The 23,511-nt window shown below is 39.6% G+C and overlaps 1 protein-coding gene across 5 annotated transcripts in view; it reads left to right on the top strand.

The window, feature by feature from the left end:
- Positions 1–23,511, top strand: part of LOC111575536 (protocadherin-15-like) — a 207,642-nt gene that overhangs the window by 64,811 nt on the left and 119,320 nt on the right. For 3 of the 5 annotated variants that reach the window (XM_035953017.2, XM_055018616.1, XM_055018617.1), the window contains 3 exons: positions 8,766–8,884; positions 20,098–20,112; positions 21,161–21,226. In XM_035953017.2, the coding sequence (XP_035808910.2) occupies positions 8,794–8,884; positions 20,098–20,112; positions 21,161–21,226 (172 nt within the window). In that variant the 5' untranslated portion in view covers positions 8,766–8,793. The remainder of the gene's footprint in view (positions 1–8,765; positions 8,885–20,097; positions 20,113–21,160; positions 21,227–23,511) is intronic. The other 2 variants (XM_055018618.1, XM_055018619.1) reach the window with 1 other exon arrangement.

The following is a 23,511-nucleotide window of genomic DNA, read 5'->3' as shown; positions in this document are numbered from 1 at the left end:
TATTTCCTACCAAGTTTGCAGGGACTTTGTTAGCTTTGCTGTTGGTTAATAGGAAATGGTTTGGCGTGGATATGTTTGGTGCAGTTTTAAATATTGAAGGAAGGATTGGTACAAGCAGCAGCAGCACAACCTGTCTGTGTGACTAACCTGTGAGGTTTCTCATGTATTTTTCAGAAAAGCTCATCATCATCGCATACTTGCATATTTATCAAGTGAGTCATGACAAACTCAGGAGCTCTGATTTCCTCTGTTCTCTTGCTGCTTCCACTTGGAACAAATATATTTTTACCTGTGAGAAGTACATTGCATAAACAGGTGCACAGAGTTTATCGTGTTCAGACCATCCCAGCCCATCACAATAATCATGAGAGCACTTGAGGCCCACATTAAATCTTTCGTTTGCTGCAAGCAGCACCACAAAAGCACATAATGTTGTTTATACATTTTCCCATTTGTGTCAGTCTTCCCAGCCAGAACATCCAAGCTAAGCATCCCCGCCTTTATGTCTGCATTTAGCATTAGCATCAGTCAGCTCAGCACGGCTCCTTCGTAGAGAAATTGATAGAATGCACCTCCTGACACAGGTGGGTTACATTATTAGGGAAACTGAGTGAACATTAACTGCATAACAGCTTTTCATTTCTGTGTCAAGTGCACACTGAGATCACTGCTCGCACTGAGGGCTACTCTCCCACAGCCACATAGGTATGATGAACACTCACTTAGGAATCACTCATCTCTTAATAGCAGTTACATCATCCTGCAGAGGGAAGCACCTGCAGTGTTGGTGACTGAAGACAAACACGTAATTAGATTTTAGAGCAATACAATCAGGCTATATTACTGCCCACAATCAAAACCTCTCATTCAAATTCTGCCGTTATTGATCATATGAATACTGAATGCTCTTGGTAGTCTCTGGATTCATTACCTGCTTTTCATCTGTTTAGTACATATGTCTCTAGACCAAAGCGCAGTTTGTTTTGATTCCATAAATGTGTCTAACTTCACATAAGAGAAAAATAGAAGCTTATTTTGACTACCTACATTCAAAACACAAAAAAGTTCAAATCAAAAAATATTTGAACTGTCTGAACTCTTAAATCAGCTAGCAGATTCTTATCATTACAGCATTGCTAAAATTACACAAATTACCATAGCTATAAAGTGTAAATACAGAAAGAATTGTCAGATGTTCAACTTCTCAATGGTCTTTGAAGCTCATGTGTGCCATACAGTTTTGTTGGGAAAATTAATCAAATCTAAGCTTAAAATTGAGATATTATAGCATGCCTTCAGTGAGAATCTGCACAGTAAATAGTCATGAAAATAAAGAAAAACCATTAAATAAGAAGGTGTGTCCAAACGTTTGACTGGTAGTGTATATGTTCAGTTTAAAAATTGGCCAAAATTAAGCCATTTTGGCTAACAGATTCTATAAAGTCCAGAGGCTGTTGGCCTAACTAGGATGAACTGCTGGCAGTACTTACAGAGGATATAAGAGAAAAGTATGGAAACAAATTTCAATTGTAAAATATCCGTACGATTTAGAGCCATATTCTTTTACAGTTTTGTTGTTGTCCTTCTGGGGGCACTTGGAAAAATCTTGTATTTTTTTTCACATTTTTTTTGCAAACTAATTCAATTGGTGAAATTCAACTTTTTGTTTTGCTTTTATAATTTTTATCATGCATGGTATTCTAACTTTGTTATACTGAACAGGAGAAATGTTTTAGTTTTCTGAACTGTGCCGTTACAATTATTTATTACGGTGAAAACTGACCACACAGTGAGTAAAATGTGAGAGGAACAAAGACATCTAGAAATGTTTTGGGTCCCAATGGTTAATGCTTTTTAGTCAAACAATGTTTTTTTAGGTCAATATGACAATGTTTCTTTCAAAGATGGATGAACCATTTGAGTAAGGACAGAAATAATTGTGCTATCCTATGTAATATGTAATTATGCTAATATATGGCCTACCTCTTATTCTGTTTCCATTTGTCCTCCTCTCTGCACTCATAAGTAAAAATTTAAATTGCCAGTATTTTTGAGGACATCCTAATTTTCCATGTTATAATAAAAGATGAAAGTGGGACAAATGCAGCAGATGCTTATTAAAACCTTAAATGTTCTGATATCTGTTTTGTAGGAAGTAAAAGTCAGATTTGGATATAAACATGCATTAAAAATGCTAATTTTCACCAGTTAAATAGGTGACATTATGATATGAAAAATGGAAACCTAATGAGACGTAAAAGCCATTTTCCATTCAACAGTGCCCGCAAGAGCAAATTAAAAGGATGTTTTCTACACGGCAAGGAGTGCTCAATTGAAAGAGAACTGAATCTTTTTCCATATTTTTTCATTTCTTTAGTTTTCCTTGGTTCACATATGCTAGATGTGTTAAAATATGTATGATGTGGGGAGTTCACTGTCTGCTAAAAATGTAAGCATTAGTTTTAATAGTACAGAGATTGTTTGGCACAGTGATGCAGAGCATGAGATACAGTGTCCTCTCAAGTCCCAGTGATGGCATACCTTATGGTAATCAGTTAATAAATTGTCTCAGCATCTATGCGCTGCTGTTGGTGGGTTGTACAGATAAACACAGAGGAGGAGAGCGATAAGGCTGTAGCACCAGCTGTTTGCCTGGACGTTTAGCCCGATCTCTTTCTTTTTGGAATTTGAATCTATCTGTCTCGGATTGGGTGTGAGCCATGTGCAGGCCAGGCTCTTAGCAACGGCTAATCACTCCTGTCATTAGAGCACCGGGGCTCCCTTCCTACCACTGATTACATCTCTCAGTAGGGGAAAGAAATGCTCCAAACTGGTCGAGTGCATCTAATCCAACAAATTTGCGATATTTATCAATTATCTTGTTTGCATTTTGTGGATTTTTTTTTTTATTTTTTATTTTCTGCAACATGCACGCACGTGTGTGTGTTTCTGGGAGCGACATTTCTTAAAGCGGCATCAGGTTCATTTAAACCCTGCTAGGTTTCAGTTACACACTAGAGTTGAGAAGCTGGTGTTGTGTTACTGTGAGAGGTGTATTACATGTTTGATTTTGAGGCTGTTGCCAAGTTAAGATCAACTTGCAGTCTCGGGTTAGTGCCTGTGATGTAATGGGTTGTGACTTCTTGGTCATTTACGGTAACAACTGATGCACTAGACAGCTCTGTTCTGTAAGACTGCTCACCGTTTTGTGTTTAGATGCTCTGAGTAATTGGTGGCTGTGACTCAGTGGGTAAAGCACGTCATTCTGTTCACAAGTTGAAATGTCCTCAGGCAAGACACTGAACCCCGGAACAGTCAGACCAAAACTGTAGCATGTGACGATGAATGGAATAGGGCTGGACCCGAATATCCGAATATTCGGTCACGACGGTGGTGTCAGGATATTAATTTTGAGATCTGAATATCCGGAGCCCAGAAACTGCTATTGGGGCCAGCCCTAGAATGGAAGACAAATTGTGAGTGGCACTATGCTTTTTTTTATCTTGTCATTAAATACTGTGTTTTATAAAGTTGAAAAAAAATTGTCAAATTATGAATGAGTTGTTTAACAGAAAGATTATTGGATGATATTTTAATAGCTGATTAATTATTTAGTCATTTTTCAACAAAAGTGATAAGTGTTCTATGGGTGCAATTTGAGGAAAATTTGCTCTTCTCTCTTGATTGTGCTTGAAAGCTAAATTTCTGTTTTGACTCTGGAAACTCAGATGCATGGACTAAAGTTTTCTGGCAATTTCTAGACAAAACTACTGATTGACTTAGAAAATAACTGTCAGATTAATTGCTAATGATATTAAATAGGATGTTTATGATCCAGTTGTGCTTTTTCATCTGTTTTTTGTGGTGTTTGTAGGTAAAGCGTCACAATTACAGTATAAAATACTACATTCACATTATCAAGTTTATCCTAGAAGGTAATTAGATGTTGAAAGGGAAGAAGATGTTACATTATGTTTAACTAAAATTAACATCTACTGCATCAGTTATGTACTGGCCAGCCTCTAAGCTTTGTCAAATATCAGCCAATGAAACCTTCACTCTCATTAAGTAATCCACAAAGCACCCTGTTTTTTTATTGGTTTTTTTTGTATTTGTTTTTTTGTTGTTGTTTTTTTTTTTTACCTGCCTTTGCCTTTTTTCTTATATTCATTTCACATTATTCCTTTGCTCCAAGCCATTATCCTGCTGCTTCGGCTTTTGGCTCATCAAAGCATTTTATAAAACAATCAATATTGATTACATAAAACGCAGTCCACTTCCTATCCATCATTTGTTTTTACTTATTGTTCTCTGTGTACCTATGAAAAGGCCGAGTGTGTTTCCTTCATTTATACTGCATTTGATAGGACAGGACAGTCTGCTGCTATTATCATTCAGGATGTTGTAAGGTTGAAAACATGATGATCAAGAAGATACTTGTGCTGCAGATTGTTTACACACTGTCTGGTATAATAATGTCTGCTGCTACCTGATTTATGAGGCATCTACCAGCTTTCATGACTTAGATGTTTGCGTAATTTATAGTGCATTGCTTTTTATCTAGTCACTTGATCAATGGGATGGTGTGGCTGTGTGCTGATAATGGACATGAGGAGTAGCCACTTAAGAAGCAATCTGCTATTTTGATTTATTTATTTATTTTATGCTGATGAATCTGCTGTTTTCATTACCTGCTCAAAGGAGAGGAAGCTGATTGATTGAGATTAATGAGGATGCTAACAGTCTGGAGATATATTGGTCTTTACCAGTTAGTATATGAGGCAATCTGATGCTGAATGTTTGGGACTCTAAGGGCTTTATTGTCACCTTTTCAAAATCAGGAAAAACTCATCGTACTATAACTGGTAATCCTAATTCCATACATCTTCAGAAGAATACTGCGATACTTGCTGTGTCAAAGTGTAGAGGTTTTGATTTGGAAAACAAATCAACTTGTAAGACAGGACTTTTAACTAACATCATCAAAACACCATATGAGGGAATATTTTTTGAAGAAAATTGTTCATCCTCCCTGTAGTTGTCCTCCAGACTTGTGGAGAATCAATCCCCATGTGTTCTGAAGCTGTTCTGGTGGCACACAGTGGCCCAAAACCTTATGAGGACACTTGGTGCTTTTTTCCTTTAATTTGTCACTCGCCTGTACATTTGTCTCCAGTGATGTTGCTTGGCAACAGGGGCAACTCAGGCGCTGCTGAAATTGACCGCCACTTATCCGATCGACTTCAAACTCAATGCTGCAGTTCCTTTAACCCCGAGCAATACGCCAACCAAGTTTGAAGTTAAATCAGATGTACGGTTGCGAAGATAACCGTGAACCGAGACGCATCGACTGAGACTTAAAGATGACCTTATGTTAGAGTCGTGAATTCAGTGTAATGCAGTAATTTTGAAAAGTAACTACAAACTACCAAAATGAGTCACTGAAGTTTTTGTTTACATACATACCAAGCTATTTTCACATCTAGCGCATTTACAGTTAAACACAGTTCTATGTATTCTGATTCTGATATCTACTATGCTGCTGGTAAATATCCCTTTTCAGACGGTGATAATGATTTTAAGCATATAGACCAGTGCTGGTAGACACTAGGGACTGCTGTTACTGCTGTTGAGTGACTCACTCAAAAGTCATTTACTATAAACTGCTTTCAAAGAGGACTAACATCAACACATCCACTTAACAGCTGGAATACACTGGCTCAGTCTTATAAATTAAAAGAGTCAAAATTTCGACTTTTCGGAATAGTCTTACGTCTTTCTGCAGTGTTTTGTCAATTTCTGACAAAACATTTTAATATTGTTTTTTGACAGACAAAAATAAATTCACTTCAGGATGGTATGCTGAGAAATTGAAAATTGATTGTTTGTATAGTCCCCTGCAAGCAATATGCGATGAATACAAAATAGCAATTGATTTGTACTGTTTTTGGCATTTTTGACCAAACTCAAAGATAAGCCTCCACTGACATCTATATCGATTTAACTCTGACTGTGCTATTAATCAAAAGACTTCATGTGGATATTTTTGTGGTGATACTTACTCCTTTCTACTTTCTAGAGGTAGTAAATTAATAATAGCCTCATGTGTCATTTGTGCTGGTCACATATTTTGCCTTAAAGAGTTGATATAAGTTGGGATTTCTGTTATCGGGACATTTCTGATGGTCTGTCAACACCAAAGCACATGAACAGGAAGAGATGGAAAAAAGAACTCAATGCCGGATGAGAGGCGATCGAAGGAACACGGACAGAGGAAGAGAGAGAGAGACGAGGTGTTTTTTTTTCACTTTCAGGAAGCGCAAAGCGTCTGCAATTATGGGATAAAGAACTGCATTTTCACTCTATATGTAATCCATATCTGTGATTGCTTCATTCATGTCTCCCCACCCTATTTTTAACACTATCTCCTCTTTTTTGTCCTCCCCCAAAGTTGTATCACTTTTCCTCCATTACCAAAGAGACAGGATGGCGGAGATGCTGCCTAAACATACAGTGCTTTTATTCAACTGAACTGCTCAACTAGAAGGGAGTGGTGATTGAATTACTGTGGCTTGATATGCATTAAGGTTGAGCAGAGTGGAATTGAACTGTTGCCCTGAGAGTTTCATCAAAGCTTTGTGTTGTTACTGAAAATATGGATTTCTATTCATGGTGTGAATCATAGCCCACTATGAAAGGACTGCTGCTGCTGGAGCCATTTTTCCTTCACCACTTGGTCAGCAATCTCTCCGGTTTCCCTGTTCATTAAGTTTGAAGGAGCATCGTTGTTAGCCTATGTAAATGAGATACAGCGTTCCCATGTCAACCAGGAGAAGATTTGGAGGAAGCTGTGGAAAGAAATGACTTCTCTCTTCGGGGTGGCTGGTTGTGCAGGTCTGAGTTTTCTGATGTGAACGAGATCAAAGCAATCTCACTCAGTCCTCTTAAGAAAGATAGATGTACAAATGTGGGAAATCAAATCTGTTTCAAAAGGGAACACCACTGGGAGCCGGAGAGATGAGAAGGCAGTGAGTGAATGGGAAACCAGTGTGAAATCACTCTTCTTGTTGCGCTGTAAGACAAGATAACACAGTGGTCTCCTGCAGTCCACCCAGTGCTCATGCAAGATGTCTCTTGTTTGGGTACGTTGGGTAAAGTGGTGTAAAATGTGTTCGGGTGCAGGTTGCGCAGATTCAGAAGGAAGCACCCGAACAAATGTGCACTGTACAATGTGCGTGGAAGACAAAAACAGTGGAAACAGACAGAAATCATCATTACAAATGACAAAGTGCTGATAGTGCAAGGCGGAGATTTTATTTTGTCAAATGCGCTTTGATACGAGAGCGTTGATGCTTGTGAGTCCTCTGCCGTCCCTTTAGCATATGCTATGAAAGCTGATTTCACAGCTAATTGGCGGCTCTGAGAATAAGCCTTGTGAGGAAGGTGTGACATCAAATAGCTCAGAACCCCTCTATTCCTCACACTGACACTTGGCCTTCCTCTAGCTCACGGTGGCGGCTGCGTGCTTTTGGAACTGTGTGCGAGTTGCACGACAAGGCTCAATGTATAATCTGTACACGGTGCATTGCTTGTAATTTCCGCTTGAGTCTGAATAGGTGTATTTACGGTAAATCCCGTTTGTCAGTTTGCTCCAGGCGCCATCATAATATATGGAGCTGATGCATTCGTGCTGTGCTGCGGCTTGTGATTTTGGAGATACAAGGATGTTTTGGTTCAGCTGTTTGTGCAGTGTTGCCTTTAAATTCCACCTGAAATTGATTTTATCTGGTCTGTATGAAGTATTCAAGACAGATGCTTCGAGAAGTGTGCTCTTTGACCGAGAATGGAGGCTGGTTTCAGCTTAAAGTAAAAGCGATTGGAGTTGATAGTAGCTGCAGTAAGGTTGAAAAAAAAGTATCCAAGTTTAGTTTTTTCCGTGATTTTTTGGGCCCTTTGTTGGCTTTATTTGATAGGTTAGTAGAGAGGCAGACAGTAAAGTAGGGAGGAGAATGGGTGGAGGACCTGTGGCAAAGGGCCATGAGCGGGAATCGAACCCAGGCCACTGCGTCAGGGACTATGGTTCCTGTACGTGGGTCGCCTGCTCAGCCTGTTGAGCTATCTGGCGACCCAAAAAGTTGAAACAAAACTTCTCTAACATCACGTAAAGCATGTTTGTATTTTTTGTATTTCCACCTATATGAAGCACATATTTTTAACCTTTTCTACAAGCCAGTCCGGCTTGTTAGCTTGTTCATTGTTTGCACAAAACTAAGACTAATTCCATTCTCCAAACATTCATACACTGTCCATGAGGAGGAATTTAGTGGTACTTGCTCTGGATCCTCCAAGGAAAACTTTGATCTAAAATGAAACCTCAAGAAATATATTTTGCACACTTGAAGCTGTGAGTTATTAATATATAGCAGTGCGAATGAAATATAAGCTATGATTCGTAATACCTTTGCATAAATGGTAAATTCAAACACAGCTTTATTTTTGCAGTTCTGGGTTAATGCAGAAGTACCTGCATGCACTGATGTAGATATTCCTGTGGACCTTATGATTATGCAAGCAAAGTTGGACTGTGAGATTAATGTGTCTTTTAAAAATACTGACCTAATGATAAGGCTGTGGGTAGAAGTGCATGTGTTTCTCAGTTTGTGTATTGGTCACAGCTGTGCTTGCCTGAAGCCCAGAGGGCTTGCTGAGACATGAATGGAAAATCCTTTTCAGTGTCATATTCTTTTTCTTTCTTTTTTGTCCAGGTGGGCAGGCAATAACGCTTGACAGAAGATGCGACGGGGGTGGTGGCTTGTCAGGTGGCTGGGGACAGGAATGACAATCCTCTCTTTGCTATCCCACAGCTGGGGCCAGGACACGGAAGGTATGTGCATCCAGCGCTCAGGCCATCGCCCTCAGGCCTCTCCCTTTTCAGTTAACTGTGGCCGCACTGCCAAGAGAAAACCTGCTAGTGTGGAAAAGGCCATGCACACTATTGTTATTGATAAATTATGGGCCAAACTGACATGTGGAGCCCTTGAACCAGATGAAAAAAACGTATTTTCTACCTCAGAGGTATTTACTTGCAAGTTATCAGAGTTTCCATGTCCTCATGGTTATGAGATATATGACAATTTACTGTTTGTTTTCTCTTGACAGTATTTAAAACAATGTAGAAATAATACATTTTGTTTAAGCTGGTACATAAATAAGCAATTTTGATTAAGGAAAACAATATAAAAATGTGTTGATAATGTGCACAATGCTACAGAGCAAATTTCTTATCGTCGTATTCTTACTGTCCTCTTGTTCAAATTTGCATAATGAGTTTGAAGAGTCATTCTTTAAAGAGAGGTAAAGATGAAACTTTCTTCCCTACACGGTTCACTGATCATAGCAAGAGGATTCTCCTTGTAGTTGAATGTTTGAGTTCCCACGTCACAGAGAGAATCTTCTGCATTTGTAGTTTCAACTCCCTGAGTTTGTAGCAGGTGCCAGTTAAAAGTGAATTCCAACTCAGACTGGCATGTCTTTAAATGCAGTGCTGAGGGGAGGCTGCGCTCTCACACAGACATGCTTCAATTCCCGCCTGTGTGGCAATATTGCAATTCAGGTCAATTTTAAGACGCTGTATTTTTCAGAAGCAAATTCCCTTTATCCCAGCCCCATTTCCTTCTTTCTTTTCATCCCTGTCGTGCTTCCCGGCCTTCCTTGACAAGTGTATTAATGTAAAAGCAGTTTTAGATAAGAGTGGTAGCTCTTCTATTGCAGCTTCAATTAAGAGCTTATAGTTGCTTCTTCGGTTTATATGGTTTAGCTACTCTTAGTAAAGAAGTGATTTTGCTTTAGGACTGACTGAACCTCTGGAGGAGAACATTGTGGTTTCCTTCTTGATCAAGTCTCACACCGAGGCTCTGACCACATTAATAGATCTGGAGTGTTGTGTGGAGTGACTAAACCATTGATCCAAAACATAACAATGGTGGAACTTAACAACAGCCCCCAGCGTATGTGTGTTTATTGTTTTTTTGTGGTAGTTTCTGTTACAACCTGTGATGACACTGTAAGTGTAAACGTGTTATATGTATCTTGACATACAGGACAAATGATCCTTTAGGTTTGCTTAAAATTAATTTCTGCTTCAGGAAGCGTGTGATTACTAAAGCAGCCATGCTCTAGTGTTACTTATGTGTCATTCTTTTCCAGGTCTCTCCTCGTAATATTCACGCATCAGTGTGGAGAGGAAGTCATAGTAGTTGACATGGTACATTCAAGTGATGCCTGCCATGCTAAATGATTTTAATATAAAGTGACAATAATAGTTTGATTTGTTTGTCTGGTTACAACAGTTTGTGAGTACTTCACGTTTAAAAGTTTTAGGCGTTAGATTATGTGTTTCAGCTCAGACGTCACACATCATCACCAGTGTTTAAGTCCAGCCCTGTCTCCTTTAATTTATGTGTATGTACGACTAATTTGCTTTGGCAGAAAATGGAGATATGTCACTGCTGCCAGGATTATGTTCTCCTTTGACAGGGACCAGAGGATTCCCATCCTGAGCTCTGTGTGTGGTTATGGTTTGGCAGCAAAAACCCTGCGGAATACCACTGATCCATACCATCAGTACACAACATCCACGGTGCAGCATGCACTTTGTTTGTTATGTTCAGTACAAAAGAGAAAACAACAGAGATGCATGAAACATTTGCTCAAAAGCATTTGCTTTCAAAGAACATTCATCTGTGTCTCATTGTCTATAATTCCTACTGCGGCGGGTAACTCACTGCTTGCTAGAAGAAAATAACTAACTATAAAAAAAACTATAGTATAAAAGGTAATTTGAGATATGTACAATATAGTCATGACTGAGTATATATAGACATAGACATTATTTGTCTGTCCATGTCAAAAGAGCTTTTTTTCTGCTAATTATGGATGTGTCTGCAGCCTGTAATTTGACTGGTTTCAGACAGAAATAATTGAGGCCTGCAAATCAGCTCTGATTGGATCACAGTCTGCCAGCAAATGATCCACAGTGTCATAGTTGGAGCGGTGGGTGAGACGGTGTATTGTTGTGGTCTGAAGTCTGACGGCAAATGTGGGTGCTGTTGTTGTCTCGCTTTGTCACACACTGTAACCAGGGATGATTTTCGTGCAAGCTGGGATTTCCACCTCCTTCGACACCACATCGCTCATCTTCACACTCATAAATCTCCCTGCTCTACCCACCTCAAGGCGTCCTTGGCTTTTGACTCTGTCAACTTGTTTGTTGTCTGTCCATCAACCGAAAATAGCAGCTGGAAGTTTTGGACGGCACTGAGCTGTGGAGAGACTTCACTTTTCAGCAGTGTCTCTGTATTTTTCTAGTCTTCATTTAATTAGCAAACAGATGTTATGTTTTTTATGCTTCTTGTTAATGCGATTTTGGACACAGTATGAAATAATTGCACTGACTTTGACAAAACTTGTGAATTTTTTCCCCCACCAATCAATTCATTTAATTGACAAAAGCCCCATATGGTTTAGTCTTAATATTCTACCCTGAATGAATGCATCCATGCAGAGAGCTCTTAAGCTATACTGCATATTAAAGCTTATTTATGAATGCTACTGTGTGTCACTTTGCCATAATTGACTAATGGCTCATTCCCCATGAAAAAGAACTTCGAAAATTTCCGCATCTGTCAAGAGAAAAATGGCTGGTTAGTCTCAATTAATTGAGAACAACACAAAGGAAATTCAGACAATGTTCCCTTCTGTTTCTGTCCTCGGTTTCTCCACCCACATTCCCTCTGAGTTCTGTCCCTTAATTCATTTCCTTAATACATTTTTCTGCTTGCATTTTTCATTAATAATCCTTTCTTCCATGTGCCGTTCTTTCATTCTCCCCTCCTTTCCTTGCAACATCTGATTCTGACCGTGTTTTATTCTTGGTTCAATGCTCCCTCTCGACAAGAATCATTTTTGACAGTATGTATGCATCTTTGTGCTGCAATGTACCTCATATATCCATCCATGTGTCCATCGATTTTTGTGAGAGTTGCATGCAGCAGTTTAACAAATGGTCACGAAAGGTCGAGCTTAAGTCCAAAGCACAGTCGACAGATGTACACTGTCCATACCTCTAAATCCCTCCATCGCTAAACCCAGATGTCAGACAAATACACCCATGCATAAACACGCTTAGTCGTATTGTGTGTCTGTGCTTGTGTGTGTGCAATGAGGTGTGCATGAGTTAATATTCCCATGGACATTTCTGCCAAGTGACAACAGCCTACCTCTGTCTCTCATACTTTTTTCCATCCCTCTGCCTGTTACCTCTCCTCCCTCCTCTTCCCATCTGCACATCCATTCTGACCCACAATTGTTTGTCTATTTTTGGGTCTGACTGATTAGGGGCCAGATGTGCAGACTGTGTCTGGCTGCAGTAGAAGCCTGTGGAGTGGGGAAGCAGCGGAGTGACGGGGGGGAAGGGGTTTTAATCTGCTCGCCAGTAGGCTCTAATCAGGCTCTGGGCAGCACAAGAAGGGAGGGGGCCACTCTTGGTAAGACTGTGCCCTGTGCTGCCTGGGGTCTGCACCAACAGGCCCTTCTTAGAGCTCGGTACGTGAGCGTGAGCATGCTGGACTATTCATTGGGAGTGTGATTGCAACCTTTGCCCCGCTGTCTGTGTGGTTAACCTCACGGGGAGGCAAAGGTAGGCAGCGATGAGGGGGGAGTGTGAAGAAGAGGACTGGAGAGAGTCTCTGAAAGGGATTACACATCAGTGAAGTAGTCCCCTTTACTCATTATCCATTATTAGCCATTAATAATTTACATAATGGGGCAGAAATTCATTTCCACCTCTGCCTCTGTGGCTTTCTTCTTCACTTTTACAATCACTTTCTGCTTTTTCTTTCTTTACTGTCTGTCCCCCATTTTTCTCTACATTCCATATGTATATTCCCCACAACGTGTGACCTTTAAGAATAAGAACATACGCACAATTACCGTAACGAGCCCTGCAAATAGACCTTTATTTCTAATGATGTGTAAAGAAAGAGGCAGAGATTTGAAGAGAGTCAGAGTGTTATTGCACTCCTTGTGCTCAACATAGGCACACAGCAAGAAGCACATATCACAGCGTGTCTCCACATCCATTTAGGTGCTTTTGTTTCTCTTATATACTGTAACAGAATAGTGAATGGCTGAATGTCTTTGTGTGAGGGGTTGCTGCAAGTTACATAATTCACAAACTGTTGTTTTGCATCTGGTTTGGTCAAAATTAACTGATTTAGAGTCTGAGTTATCTGCTAGAGGCCTTGGTGTCGTGTATAATAATAATAATAACTTTACTTGGATAGCATCTTTAAGAAGAACATTCACAAAGTGCTTTGACAGGCAGAACTTATAAAATGACAAAAATGTACAGAATGGATAGCTAATTAAAAGCTGGTTAAAAGGACGAGATCACACAAGGGGTTAAGAGAGAAGCTGAAGAGAAAATAAAAGATAGAAATAGATTGAGATCAGGAGGTTAGAAAGAGGGACTGCAAGCAGTGAAAAATTTAAAAGGGATAAAAAGGCAGAGTAATAAAAGAGAAATAAAAGAGAACATTGACATCAAATCAAAGCTGCAGGAATGCCTTAACCACAAATATTCTATGTATGTGAATTTAGGAATAATTTGTTTGCCTCCATGTCTTTGCACATTCAGTTTGTGAGGAATAACATTCTTGGCAAGAATGGGTTTTATGCTATGATGTTACGTTGTTAATAACCAGTGGTGACTTAGCTTCTCTTTTACACTTGTCTCCTCCAACTAATCAGTCCACCACAAAAAACATCATGAAAAAATACATAAACAATATATATTAAAAAGGCAACTCAGAGTAGTATTTCAGATTTGTTTATCGTGCTGCATACAAGATGCAATATGCATCTAATATTTCAGCATTGGCCCTAAAAAGACAATCTTCATAATTGTGTCCAGTATTATATTATACTGTGCTGTGCATTTTGAAGACATTTTTTTTAGAAATGTATCTAATTGTATTATGTTACCTCTGTCTCCTGACAATAGAGTAACATAATGCCTTTCGCTATTAAAGCTGATCACAAATGTGATATTCTTGGAAAAATTCACAGCTGAGTAATCAGTTGTACCTTTTCTAATAACATATTTAAAATGCAACAGCACCATCTGAATGCTGTAAATCACACAAAATTATAGTCATAAAACCGCATGAGATGTATGATAGTGGTGACTTGGTGAACTGGAATGTACAATAAGAACATTTGTGGACAAATTTGCAATTTTTGTAGCAGAAACCATTACAGTTTTTGACTAATTAGTGCTTTTTGTACAAATCAAGTGCTCGTTCAACATGAACTGCATTAGAAGCAAATGGTAAGTTGGAGCTTTGTGTGAAAATGTAAATGAAGTTCCTACGTGCTAGCTGAGAGCTGTGGATGAAGTTATAATTAGGTGTTAAAAATGATGCATAATTGAAATCAAGGCAGCAATTACAACATTTAGAATTAGTTTATTTCTGTGTAATGTGAATAACAATGCACAGCTTCAACAGCAAACCCCTATGGACACCTGGCCTGAGCCCTGCTCACTGTAACAAGGACTGCTCATCTATTCTGACCTGCTGTCTGCCCATAAGCAGCCATTACCAAGCAATGTGTGCCACTGGACAGCTGCCCTTTGTCCCTCTCACCATCCTTTACCAGGTCCTGGTAGACCTGTCCCAGAATGCCCCTCTGGCCCGCTGGACATCGATCCGTACAAAATAAACTCCACTAATCCAACTGAGAAATTAAACCAATGTCCATGTTTGCTCTCTCTCCACTCACTCCTGCCCTGGGCTGTCTGCCACTCTAGGGATTTGACATAAGTCTAACCTCCAGCCTTTTTTTTCTAGATTTTTTTTCCCCCCACGGATTCTGGTTAAACTAGAGGTCAGCCGACATTCCAAACATTCCCCCTTTAGGTGGACCACTGATGCTAAATGAAGATAAATGATCTCATCATGATTTTCATGTCCATGCCAGAATAACTTTCCATAGGCTCTGTTAGGTTTTTCCTTATCTCATAGGGCCTGATATTTATAGGAAAGGGCAGAATCGTTTATGATTGCATATGGACATAGAGTATGAAACATTTTATGATAAGAGGAACCTTGTGTTGAGTTGGCAGTTTGCCATCCATCTCAAGGATGAGAAATGAGTTCCTACTTTCCTCTTCATTGCTTTTGCCCTTTCTCGATAATTTTTCTTTCCCTCCCTTTTTTTTTTGATCCTCGCGTTCTTTGACAGTTTTAAATGACTACCCACATCGAGAGAGGCCAAGCATGTTTCATGGCAGCCTGTGAGATGATTTGCATTTCTTGGTTATCTAAATAAGTTGCCTCTGATGCTTTATAGGTTCCTTGTAAAGGTCTGTGAGATTGATTGAGACAGTGCAGCCTCCTGGACAACATTGCTTGTTAGGTTAGTTGTCCTTTAAAGTGTGTTTTTTTGAGATCTCCACTCCGTAGGATGCAGCACTTTGATTTATTGGTTGCTAAAAAGGTGCTTCTGCAGATGAAGCCACAGGAAAGCACAGGCTATTGAATCGAGTGGCAGGTAAAAATGCCTTTCGAAGCTAAATGTCAGTGAGCAGAATTCATCTCATCACAATGGCAGTGTAGCAGTCAGTGAGCTGCCTTGTGAAGACCTGAATTACTTGGGAGGTTGAAAACTTTCTCATTTAAAAATTAGAATATATATAAGCATACATTGTTCATTTATGATGCATATGAAAGCTTTCATTTTCTTGTGGTACACAGAAGTACATAGATACCCTTTGCAAGCCCAAAAATTATTCCATATGCCGTCATGAATGTCAACACTGATTTATTGAGCCATTATCACTGTTAATTTAAAATATTCTGTATTAGAAGATAATGTATGACATTAAAAGTGAACTTAAAGTGCCCAGAAGTTGAGCAGTTGATGTTTAAACTGGGAAACATTCAACTGGGAGCACTGTGTTCCTGTTTTTACATTGTCTGATAACTCCTGCTCAGCTTTCTACACTTTTCCTGAATGTTATAATTTAGCAGGGCAAACTTTTTTCTTCAATCACAAGCGTCTCTACAAATTGATTGAGGTTTGCTTGCAATCATTTGTCTTTTTTCCACCTGATTCCTCTGAGTCAAGCAGCAACAATTTCGTAATTGAGGTTTTACTGCTTCAAGTCAACATTGTTAGGTTGATTAATGACAAGATCTCTTTAGCTGAAAGCAAATTGCCCCAAGGTCAGAATGAGAAGATTTTGATTGTCTTTGGATGAAGCTTTGACGAGTGGCCTGATTACCTATTACTGATCAAGTGCTGCTTGTTGCCATTGTTATGATTCCCCTCTCTTTGAATCTCTGATTCCACTTTCAATGAATAGTCTTCTTAGTCAGAGGAATTTGTGGAGATTGAAACAAAAAAAGCACATGACCCCAGCTTTTAGTGGTCCCATTTGTAGGCAATTTAGTGCAGCACACCTAGAAGTCAAAATTGATCTGGAGTGTTCATGCAATGTGAGGTTGGTCAGAACATGTTGAGTCAAACTACTGGCTTCCACCTCTCCCCTTGCAAGTAACGGCGTGATTGTCTGAGTATATTCTATCTACCCGTATTAATTGGACTTAATTCTTTGAGCCATGCTTTTGTCTTAAACATTTGGTGAACGTGCACCTAACATAATACCCTGGATGTTCCAATATGATAAATGCAAACATCGTAGAGCTACTGTATATGCAGTTTTTCTTCTATAGTAAACAGGAGTTTGGATTCACAAATATTTCAAGATTAATTCTCATGTATGGGTCTGGCTAAACCCATCCAGTTTAGTCTGCCTCACTTTCAGTATTGTATTTATAATTGCTGCTTGCATTAAATAACATTTTCCATCATTGTACTAACTAGACTGATGCAGTTTTTAACAGCTGAGCAAACATCATATGTGTTTTCCATCTCCTGTGAAGAAGATGTCTTTAAACCAGCTGCAAAAATATACAGTTGTCAGTCTTTCAAGTGTCATCAGACATAATCGCACTCAACCAGTGACAGAATCCACCAAAACAGGATTGAAATTTTGACACCTAGAAATCAATATTCAATTTGAGTATATTATAATACATGTTACTACTGATCTTAGCTCCTTAAGCAAGAGGTGAATAACCCAGATAAAATTATAAAACAGCAATACCCTGCACATGACGCTGTACCACTGGCTTCTTCTTTTTGAATGATATTGGTTTGTACAGAAAATTTTGCTACAGCTCTTTGCAACAAAATAATGGAAAGTATGAGTGCTGTTTTGATACTTGCACAGCATCTCAACCATTTATCAGCCTTTTTACAATGTATCCATGACAATGTAGCCCCAAAATACAGTTGAGATGCATATGTTGTTGTTTTTTTATTATTTTAAAACGTAATTACTGCTAAAAATCAACGCAATTGTTAACCGACTTCAGACCTCAGTAACTCCCTCAGCCTAGCTGCTATTTTGCTACTATCAATAACCAAGTGCATCACATATCTTTACAACATAGATCTAATAATCACTTGTGCATGTTTTCAACTGCACCGCTCATAGAATATTTAAAATTTGTCCCTCATCTGCCTTTTTATTTTTAACTCAACATGCCAGAGGTGTATACTTAAGATAGTGTAGCTACTGCAGATTAAAAGAAGCTTAACGCACCAAATTATCATTTCCATTTAGTGTTCTCTCCATGTCTTTCTGCATCTGCAATCAAAAATTTATTTAGTTATTTATTTATTTATTTATTTATTTTACAACTAATGGAGTAGTTTTCTGATCAAACGTGTTCACTATATTTTCGCATGTGTTAGAAGCTGCATGCTTTATCCTCCTTTTTATTATTTGAGTGGGTGTTTAAAGAGGAGGTGCACAGGACATGCGATAGAACTTAACTGGCACATTCTTGTTTAAATGCAGTGAACCATGGGGAAAGTGAATTGGCGAGAAAATGTCTTTTATATTTCCTCATTACACCTGGAGGCTTATTAAATGAGAGGCAAGCTTGACATAAAATGACATTAGAAAATATCACCCGCTGCTTAAAGGTGTAACCGTGGCAAGAAGTTGGGATCATTTCAGTTTTGCAATGAACATGACTGTGAATTTTTGTGTGTATGCGTTTGTGTTCGCATGCATTTGAGTGCAACATATGTTGCCGCTCTGATCGCAGTATCGGGCCATTATCACTGCAAATGCAGGTGCTATTCTTTATCTCAGCTAGGTTCAGGCTTTTGTCTTCAAACAAGACTCTTCACGTCTTTTTCTGCCACTGCTGCAACTACCCCTTAAAGCTACACACAAACACATGCACAGAGAGAGAAACACGTACACACATCTGCCTGAACACACATATGCAAAACTAACAAAACAGACTGTCTGTGATCCCTTAAAAAGCTTTCTCAAAATGAGTGCAAGTAAGTTTTATTACACACACACACATGCGTGTGCACACAAGGGCACACACTCTTCTGCTTGTACTTCACACAGAGTATATTCTCTCAGAGCAGATTTGCATACTTATTTTGATGTTGCTTGTTGTTTATGTCTCAGATTGCGAGGTGTGACCCACTTGCTCTGTTCATTTTGTCGCTATTAAAGGAAACCCTATCTCTTCTGGAGACGGGTGCAGGTTTTCTAATTGCTATAAAATCACAGAACTCTGAATATGAATGGCGACTACACCGTAGGAATTAGCAATGGGAGATGTGTATGTGTTGAGAATTATAACTCAAGGACTTTAGATCAGGACATGGTTGTATATGCCTTTTACACATTCTTTTCATGAGAATTGATCTTTGCAGTCCCAGTGGCACAGGGAGCAAGGATCCCTTGCGTGGATGAAATTTTAGCTGTACACTTACTCTAATTAAAAAAGTCCAGATCATGACACTAATTTATATTAGAATGAACAAGCAACTGAATTGCGATTACTGATTTGCACGAAATGTTCCCTATTGTAGCCTCAGGTTTTCATTGCCATTAAATTGCTAATTATTGTGTGTATCTACACTTTAGAAACAGACATGATTAAGACTGAACCAACATCACTTTCTGAGTTTTTTTTTAATGTCTAATTAATATGCACTGTTAAAACACCACATTAGTGAAGGCTCATGGGCATGCATATTTAATATGAAAACTATCCTCTGTTTTGCACCTGCCAACAGGTGCATAGTTGCACAATTGATGTCAGGCAACAGAAGGCAGGTGTGGAACACTAGAGCGCTGACTGTTGATGTGGTGTCATTCTGTACATCTCTGCTTACATGTAAGAAGACACCACCTGACGGCAACATGCTTGAGGTTCAATGTGTTCTAAGATGAAGGCAGGGTAATTTGAAAGAGAGAGATGGAAAGAAATTCTGATGGATGGTTTATGGCATGTAAATAGTACATTAAGTACGCTTATTTGGCACCTTTTTACCTCAGTGCATTACTGATCATTTACAGTTTTTATGTGCCAAGAGCGACAGAGCTGCGACATCAGCTCCAACTCGGGGTTTAGTGTCTTCAACACATGGACAGAAGCAGCCAGGGATTAACCTGCCAGCTCTTGGATGAATAAACAACCTGCTCTACCACTTGAGCCACAGCCTTGACGATTCTTTTATTCTTTTTCCTTCTTTCCAGAACATGTTACCACTTCCTTTACAGACAGAAAGTGTTAGCTTGATTCAAATTCACAATGCACCTCACTACTTCTCTTGTGGTATAATGTCAGCCAGCAGTTACTGGCAGTAAGATGAGATCTGCTGGCCGTGTCTGTAAAAAATGAAAAAATACTGTGTGGTTCACTAACATCCATCATTTCTCCAGTGGAGGCCTCTTCAGCATATCCTCCCTAAAACTGTCTCCCTTCTTCATTTTGTTCTAATAACTCTTCTTTGTTATAATGGTGTTTTTCTCTTCTTCCCTCTTAACTTCAGAGCTGTTCCTTAACCGTTTCATGCTTCTTCTTTTTTTGTTTTTCCTTTCATGCCTCTGCTCTGCCTTCCTCTGGCTACATTAACCTCTGACTCCTTCAGACTGGCAGTATGAGGGTAAGAGGGCCAACATCTGTTATCTGTTTCCTTTTGTATTACTACATCCCTATTTTCTCTCTTTCTGCATTTCCCTCTATCTTCCCTGTTGAAAGACATTTACTCCTGAACTTTCCTCACAGCAGCTGCACGGTGCGTTGCCTTTGCAGCATCTATTTCTCTGGACTAGACACCTCCCTTTCTCCTGTCTCCTCCTCTCCACCTCTCCTGCTGCCCCATCTGGTGCTGTCTGTCAAGCTGCCATTACCTGTGTCCCATGCGCTCGTACCATCTAGCTGCCGTGACCTCCATCTGTGAAGCCGCTCTCGTCGGCGCTCTTCTTATGATGTTGCCACATGCTTTCACCACCCCGTTTGTCTGGTGTCAATATCGTCCAGTCCATTCCTGCTGATGGCTCTGTGGCAGCAGCCATCGATGCCACCTGCTGTACAATGATGCATCAGTGTCACAGCTTATGATATGACAGGAAGACACTGAACTGACACTTTGATATTTATTCCGCAGAAGCAATGGTGTTTTTACTGTGTTATTGATTGTATTTCAGTTTTTTTCCCACTATTGTTCTACAATTGCTGTCTGCAATATTCAGACAATTCCATATTTCGTTCAATATTCTATTTAAGTTAAGTACTGCAGTATCGAAGTGCTCATTCTGCTGAAAAATGGCCCTCGTGACATTTTTTATTTGTGATGTATGAGTGCGTCCTGAAAGTAGCATTTTGAAAGTAGCATTTCTATTAAAGCTAGTCAGGGTGGAGCTACTTTTAACTACTTTATGTGTAAAATTAGCTATTTTAGACCAAGTGTTGCCAACTTGAAGTTTTCTTCAGATTAAATACTAGATAATTTTTCCTTTCTGGCCCTCAAACCAATATTTAAATGAAAAAAAAATATTTGAGTAGATTGAAGGGCAATGCCACTTTTATCACATCTGCAGTCATATGCTTCCATGAGACACAATGTAGTGTGTTTATAAATTATTTAAATTCAGCATAGAGTAATAGAGTTATCGATATTGTTAATTCATGTTTTCTTTTTGCACATGCAGAGTGTAAGCTGTCCCGGCCAGGCCCCCCTGCGACCATCAAGACCATTCCCGAGGAAAGCGAAAACGGTACGTGCCAAACAGTCACCCAACTATTTTTCCTCCCTTGTTTCTTTTCCCACTTCACCACTGCATTTCAGAATCGTAAATGCTGCTGCTCTCAAGTAGTGTGGATTACACTGTTGGGATTGTTTTTGCATCGCAGTGAGTGTTGCTTTGGTAATGTAATGCATATTAATACTTGCCTCTGTTGGGATTGTTGAGTGCCGTAGTGTAATAGAGTAAAGTCGCACAGCTGATGGCTCTTGACGCAGGCGGGTTATAGGAGGATGTTTTGTCAGACATAGCGGGTTGTCATTTGGATTGTGTCTTAAATTAAAGATAAATAAATTCTTGTTGCTCTTAGTGTGCGTATTTGCACAGCTCTCCCAGGGTAAAGCGCCAATATGCATGTGTCTGAGTGTATACAGATGGTGTTTGGCATACAGTCGTGATGTGGGGCTCCATTAATGAGGCTGTATTTACCGTGGTGTGCCTGCGCTACAGTGGTGCAGGAGTCACTGAAGCATGATTAGCACTCGAGTGTGTCAGGTGAAACTCTTCTGCACCTCCTTTTCTTTTCTTTCTTCCTTCATCTTCTCACCTGGCCTCTCCATCACCTGCACCCACTTCTCGGCCGTCTCTGATTTTCCTCTCTTTTTTCCTTCCTCACCTTCATGGGCCTTTGCTGCGAGTGTTTGAGTGCCATCTGCATTTTGTTGATCTGTACGTGCGAGTGTGAATGTGTGTGTGCGTTGGGGTGTTCTCACTGCTGCTTGGGGAGGAGCTATATGTTCATTGAGGGAATGAGAAATGTTTTTCCCTTAATGGAGCAGGTGTGTGTTTTTTCTCACTCAGTTCTCACCGCAGATATTGGTACTGCAGGTTAACACAGTTTAATGAGCAGTTCTCACTACAGATGGCATCCAGAGCTTATTTATACAATCGAGATACTATTTCACAGATGCTCTGCTGCCTTGCAGTACTGTATGTAGTCTGAGCTCTGCTTTGAGGGTGACTGTGCATCTCAGAGTGAGAAATTGTGTGTGCACACATATGCAAACGCCTTATGTGCATATTTGTATCCAGAGAGTATGAATGGGTGGCTCTGTATCAGATCAGGCTGCCCATTCGTCGGTGCAATAGCCTACAATTCAGGCTGTCACACAGTCTCACCTACTCCTTCCTCCCTGTGTGCAACTGTGATTTGGGGCTTTGATCGATTGCTGGGGGAATTTGTGAGATGGAGGTAGCCAAGCCTGTATCTGAAAGCCTCTCTTGCCCCACATGTGCCGATGCGCTGTGTGTGAGGGATTTGCACTAATCTTCCTCATAAAGCTCTCATTTACCTGGGATATGGGTCTCTTCTGGCTCCACCATCCTTTTATTTATCTCTCTGTGATGAAAAGGGCCAGAGCCTGTCCTCCCCATAATGGAATGTAAAACAGGCAACCCAGTGTTATTGACCAAAGCAATTATCCTTCTAAATGTGTTTCATCTCTTCTCTTCTGTCACACAGAAACCATACAAATGGCACATAATAAGATCGCATCTTTTCTGAGCATTTGCCTTTATATTCATTCACGTTTGTGAATGGGAAAGCAAACAACATAATCACCCGTCTGCCTGGCTTTGTTTGGTCAGGGTCAGAAAAAGATAGACAAACAATTAAATATATAATCCACTTTCTTTGGCTTCGCAGAAGAACAAATTTAATCCAAAGCAGATGTGCCAAGAAAATGTAAGGTTCCCTGTGGAAGAGGAGCCCTGCTCAGAAACATAACATTTGCAACTGTCAAGACACTATACTTTATCAACAGTTGTTCCTTCATTGATTGTCTCAGTGAAATTATATTGGGCTCATTTACGACAATAGACCTTGGTATATAGACATTGTGAGACAAACACGTTGTCCTTTTTTATTTAATGGTTGCTGTGTTTTATTTCAGAGGTTTTCACTTTAGAAAAAAAATAAAGGTCACAAGGGAATAGAAACCCAGTTGCTCAAATGAAGCATAGCATGTTTAATTTATCTAAGCTGCTGCTTCTGCAGACCAACTGACAGGTGCCAGACACAACACACAAAGTCTTACTCACTTCAAGAGTAGATCTCTTCTGGGAAGACAAAGCCTGCTTTCTATAGGCTCCTTTGCTTATTCAGACTATGAACTAAATCCAAAAGTATTTAATCAGATTGAAGAGATTTCTATCTCGTTGTATAGGGGCAGCTGCTTATGTGGAGAGAGAAAAGTGGTAGAGAGACAGAGGATGTATTTTCCCATTGACTGAAAGCTTCCTACAACAGCAGTGGGAAA

Source organism: Amphiprion ocellaris, chromosome 16 (genome assembly GCF_022539595.1).
Source record: "Amphiprion ocellaris isolate individual 3 ecotype Okinawa chromosome 16, ASM2253959v1, whole genome shotgun sequence".
NCBI lineage: Eukaryota > Metazoa > Chordata > Actinopteri > Pomacentridae > Amphiprion > Amphiprion ocellaris.
Note: the sequence above shows the minus strand (reverse complement) of the source record. Positions and strands in the feature narration are given on the sequence as shown.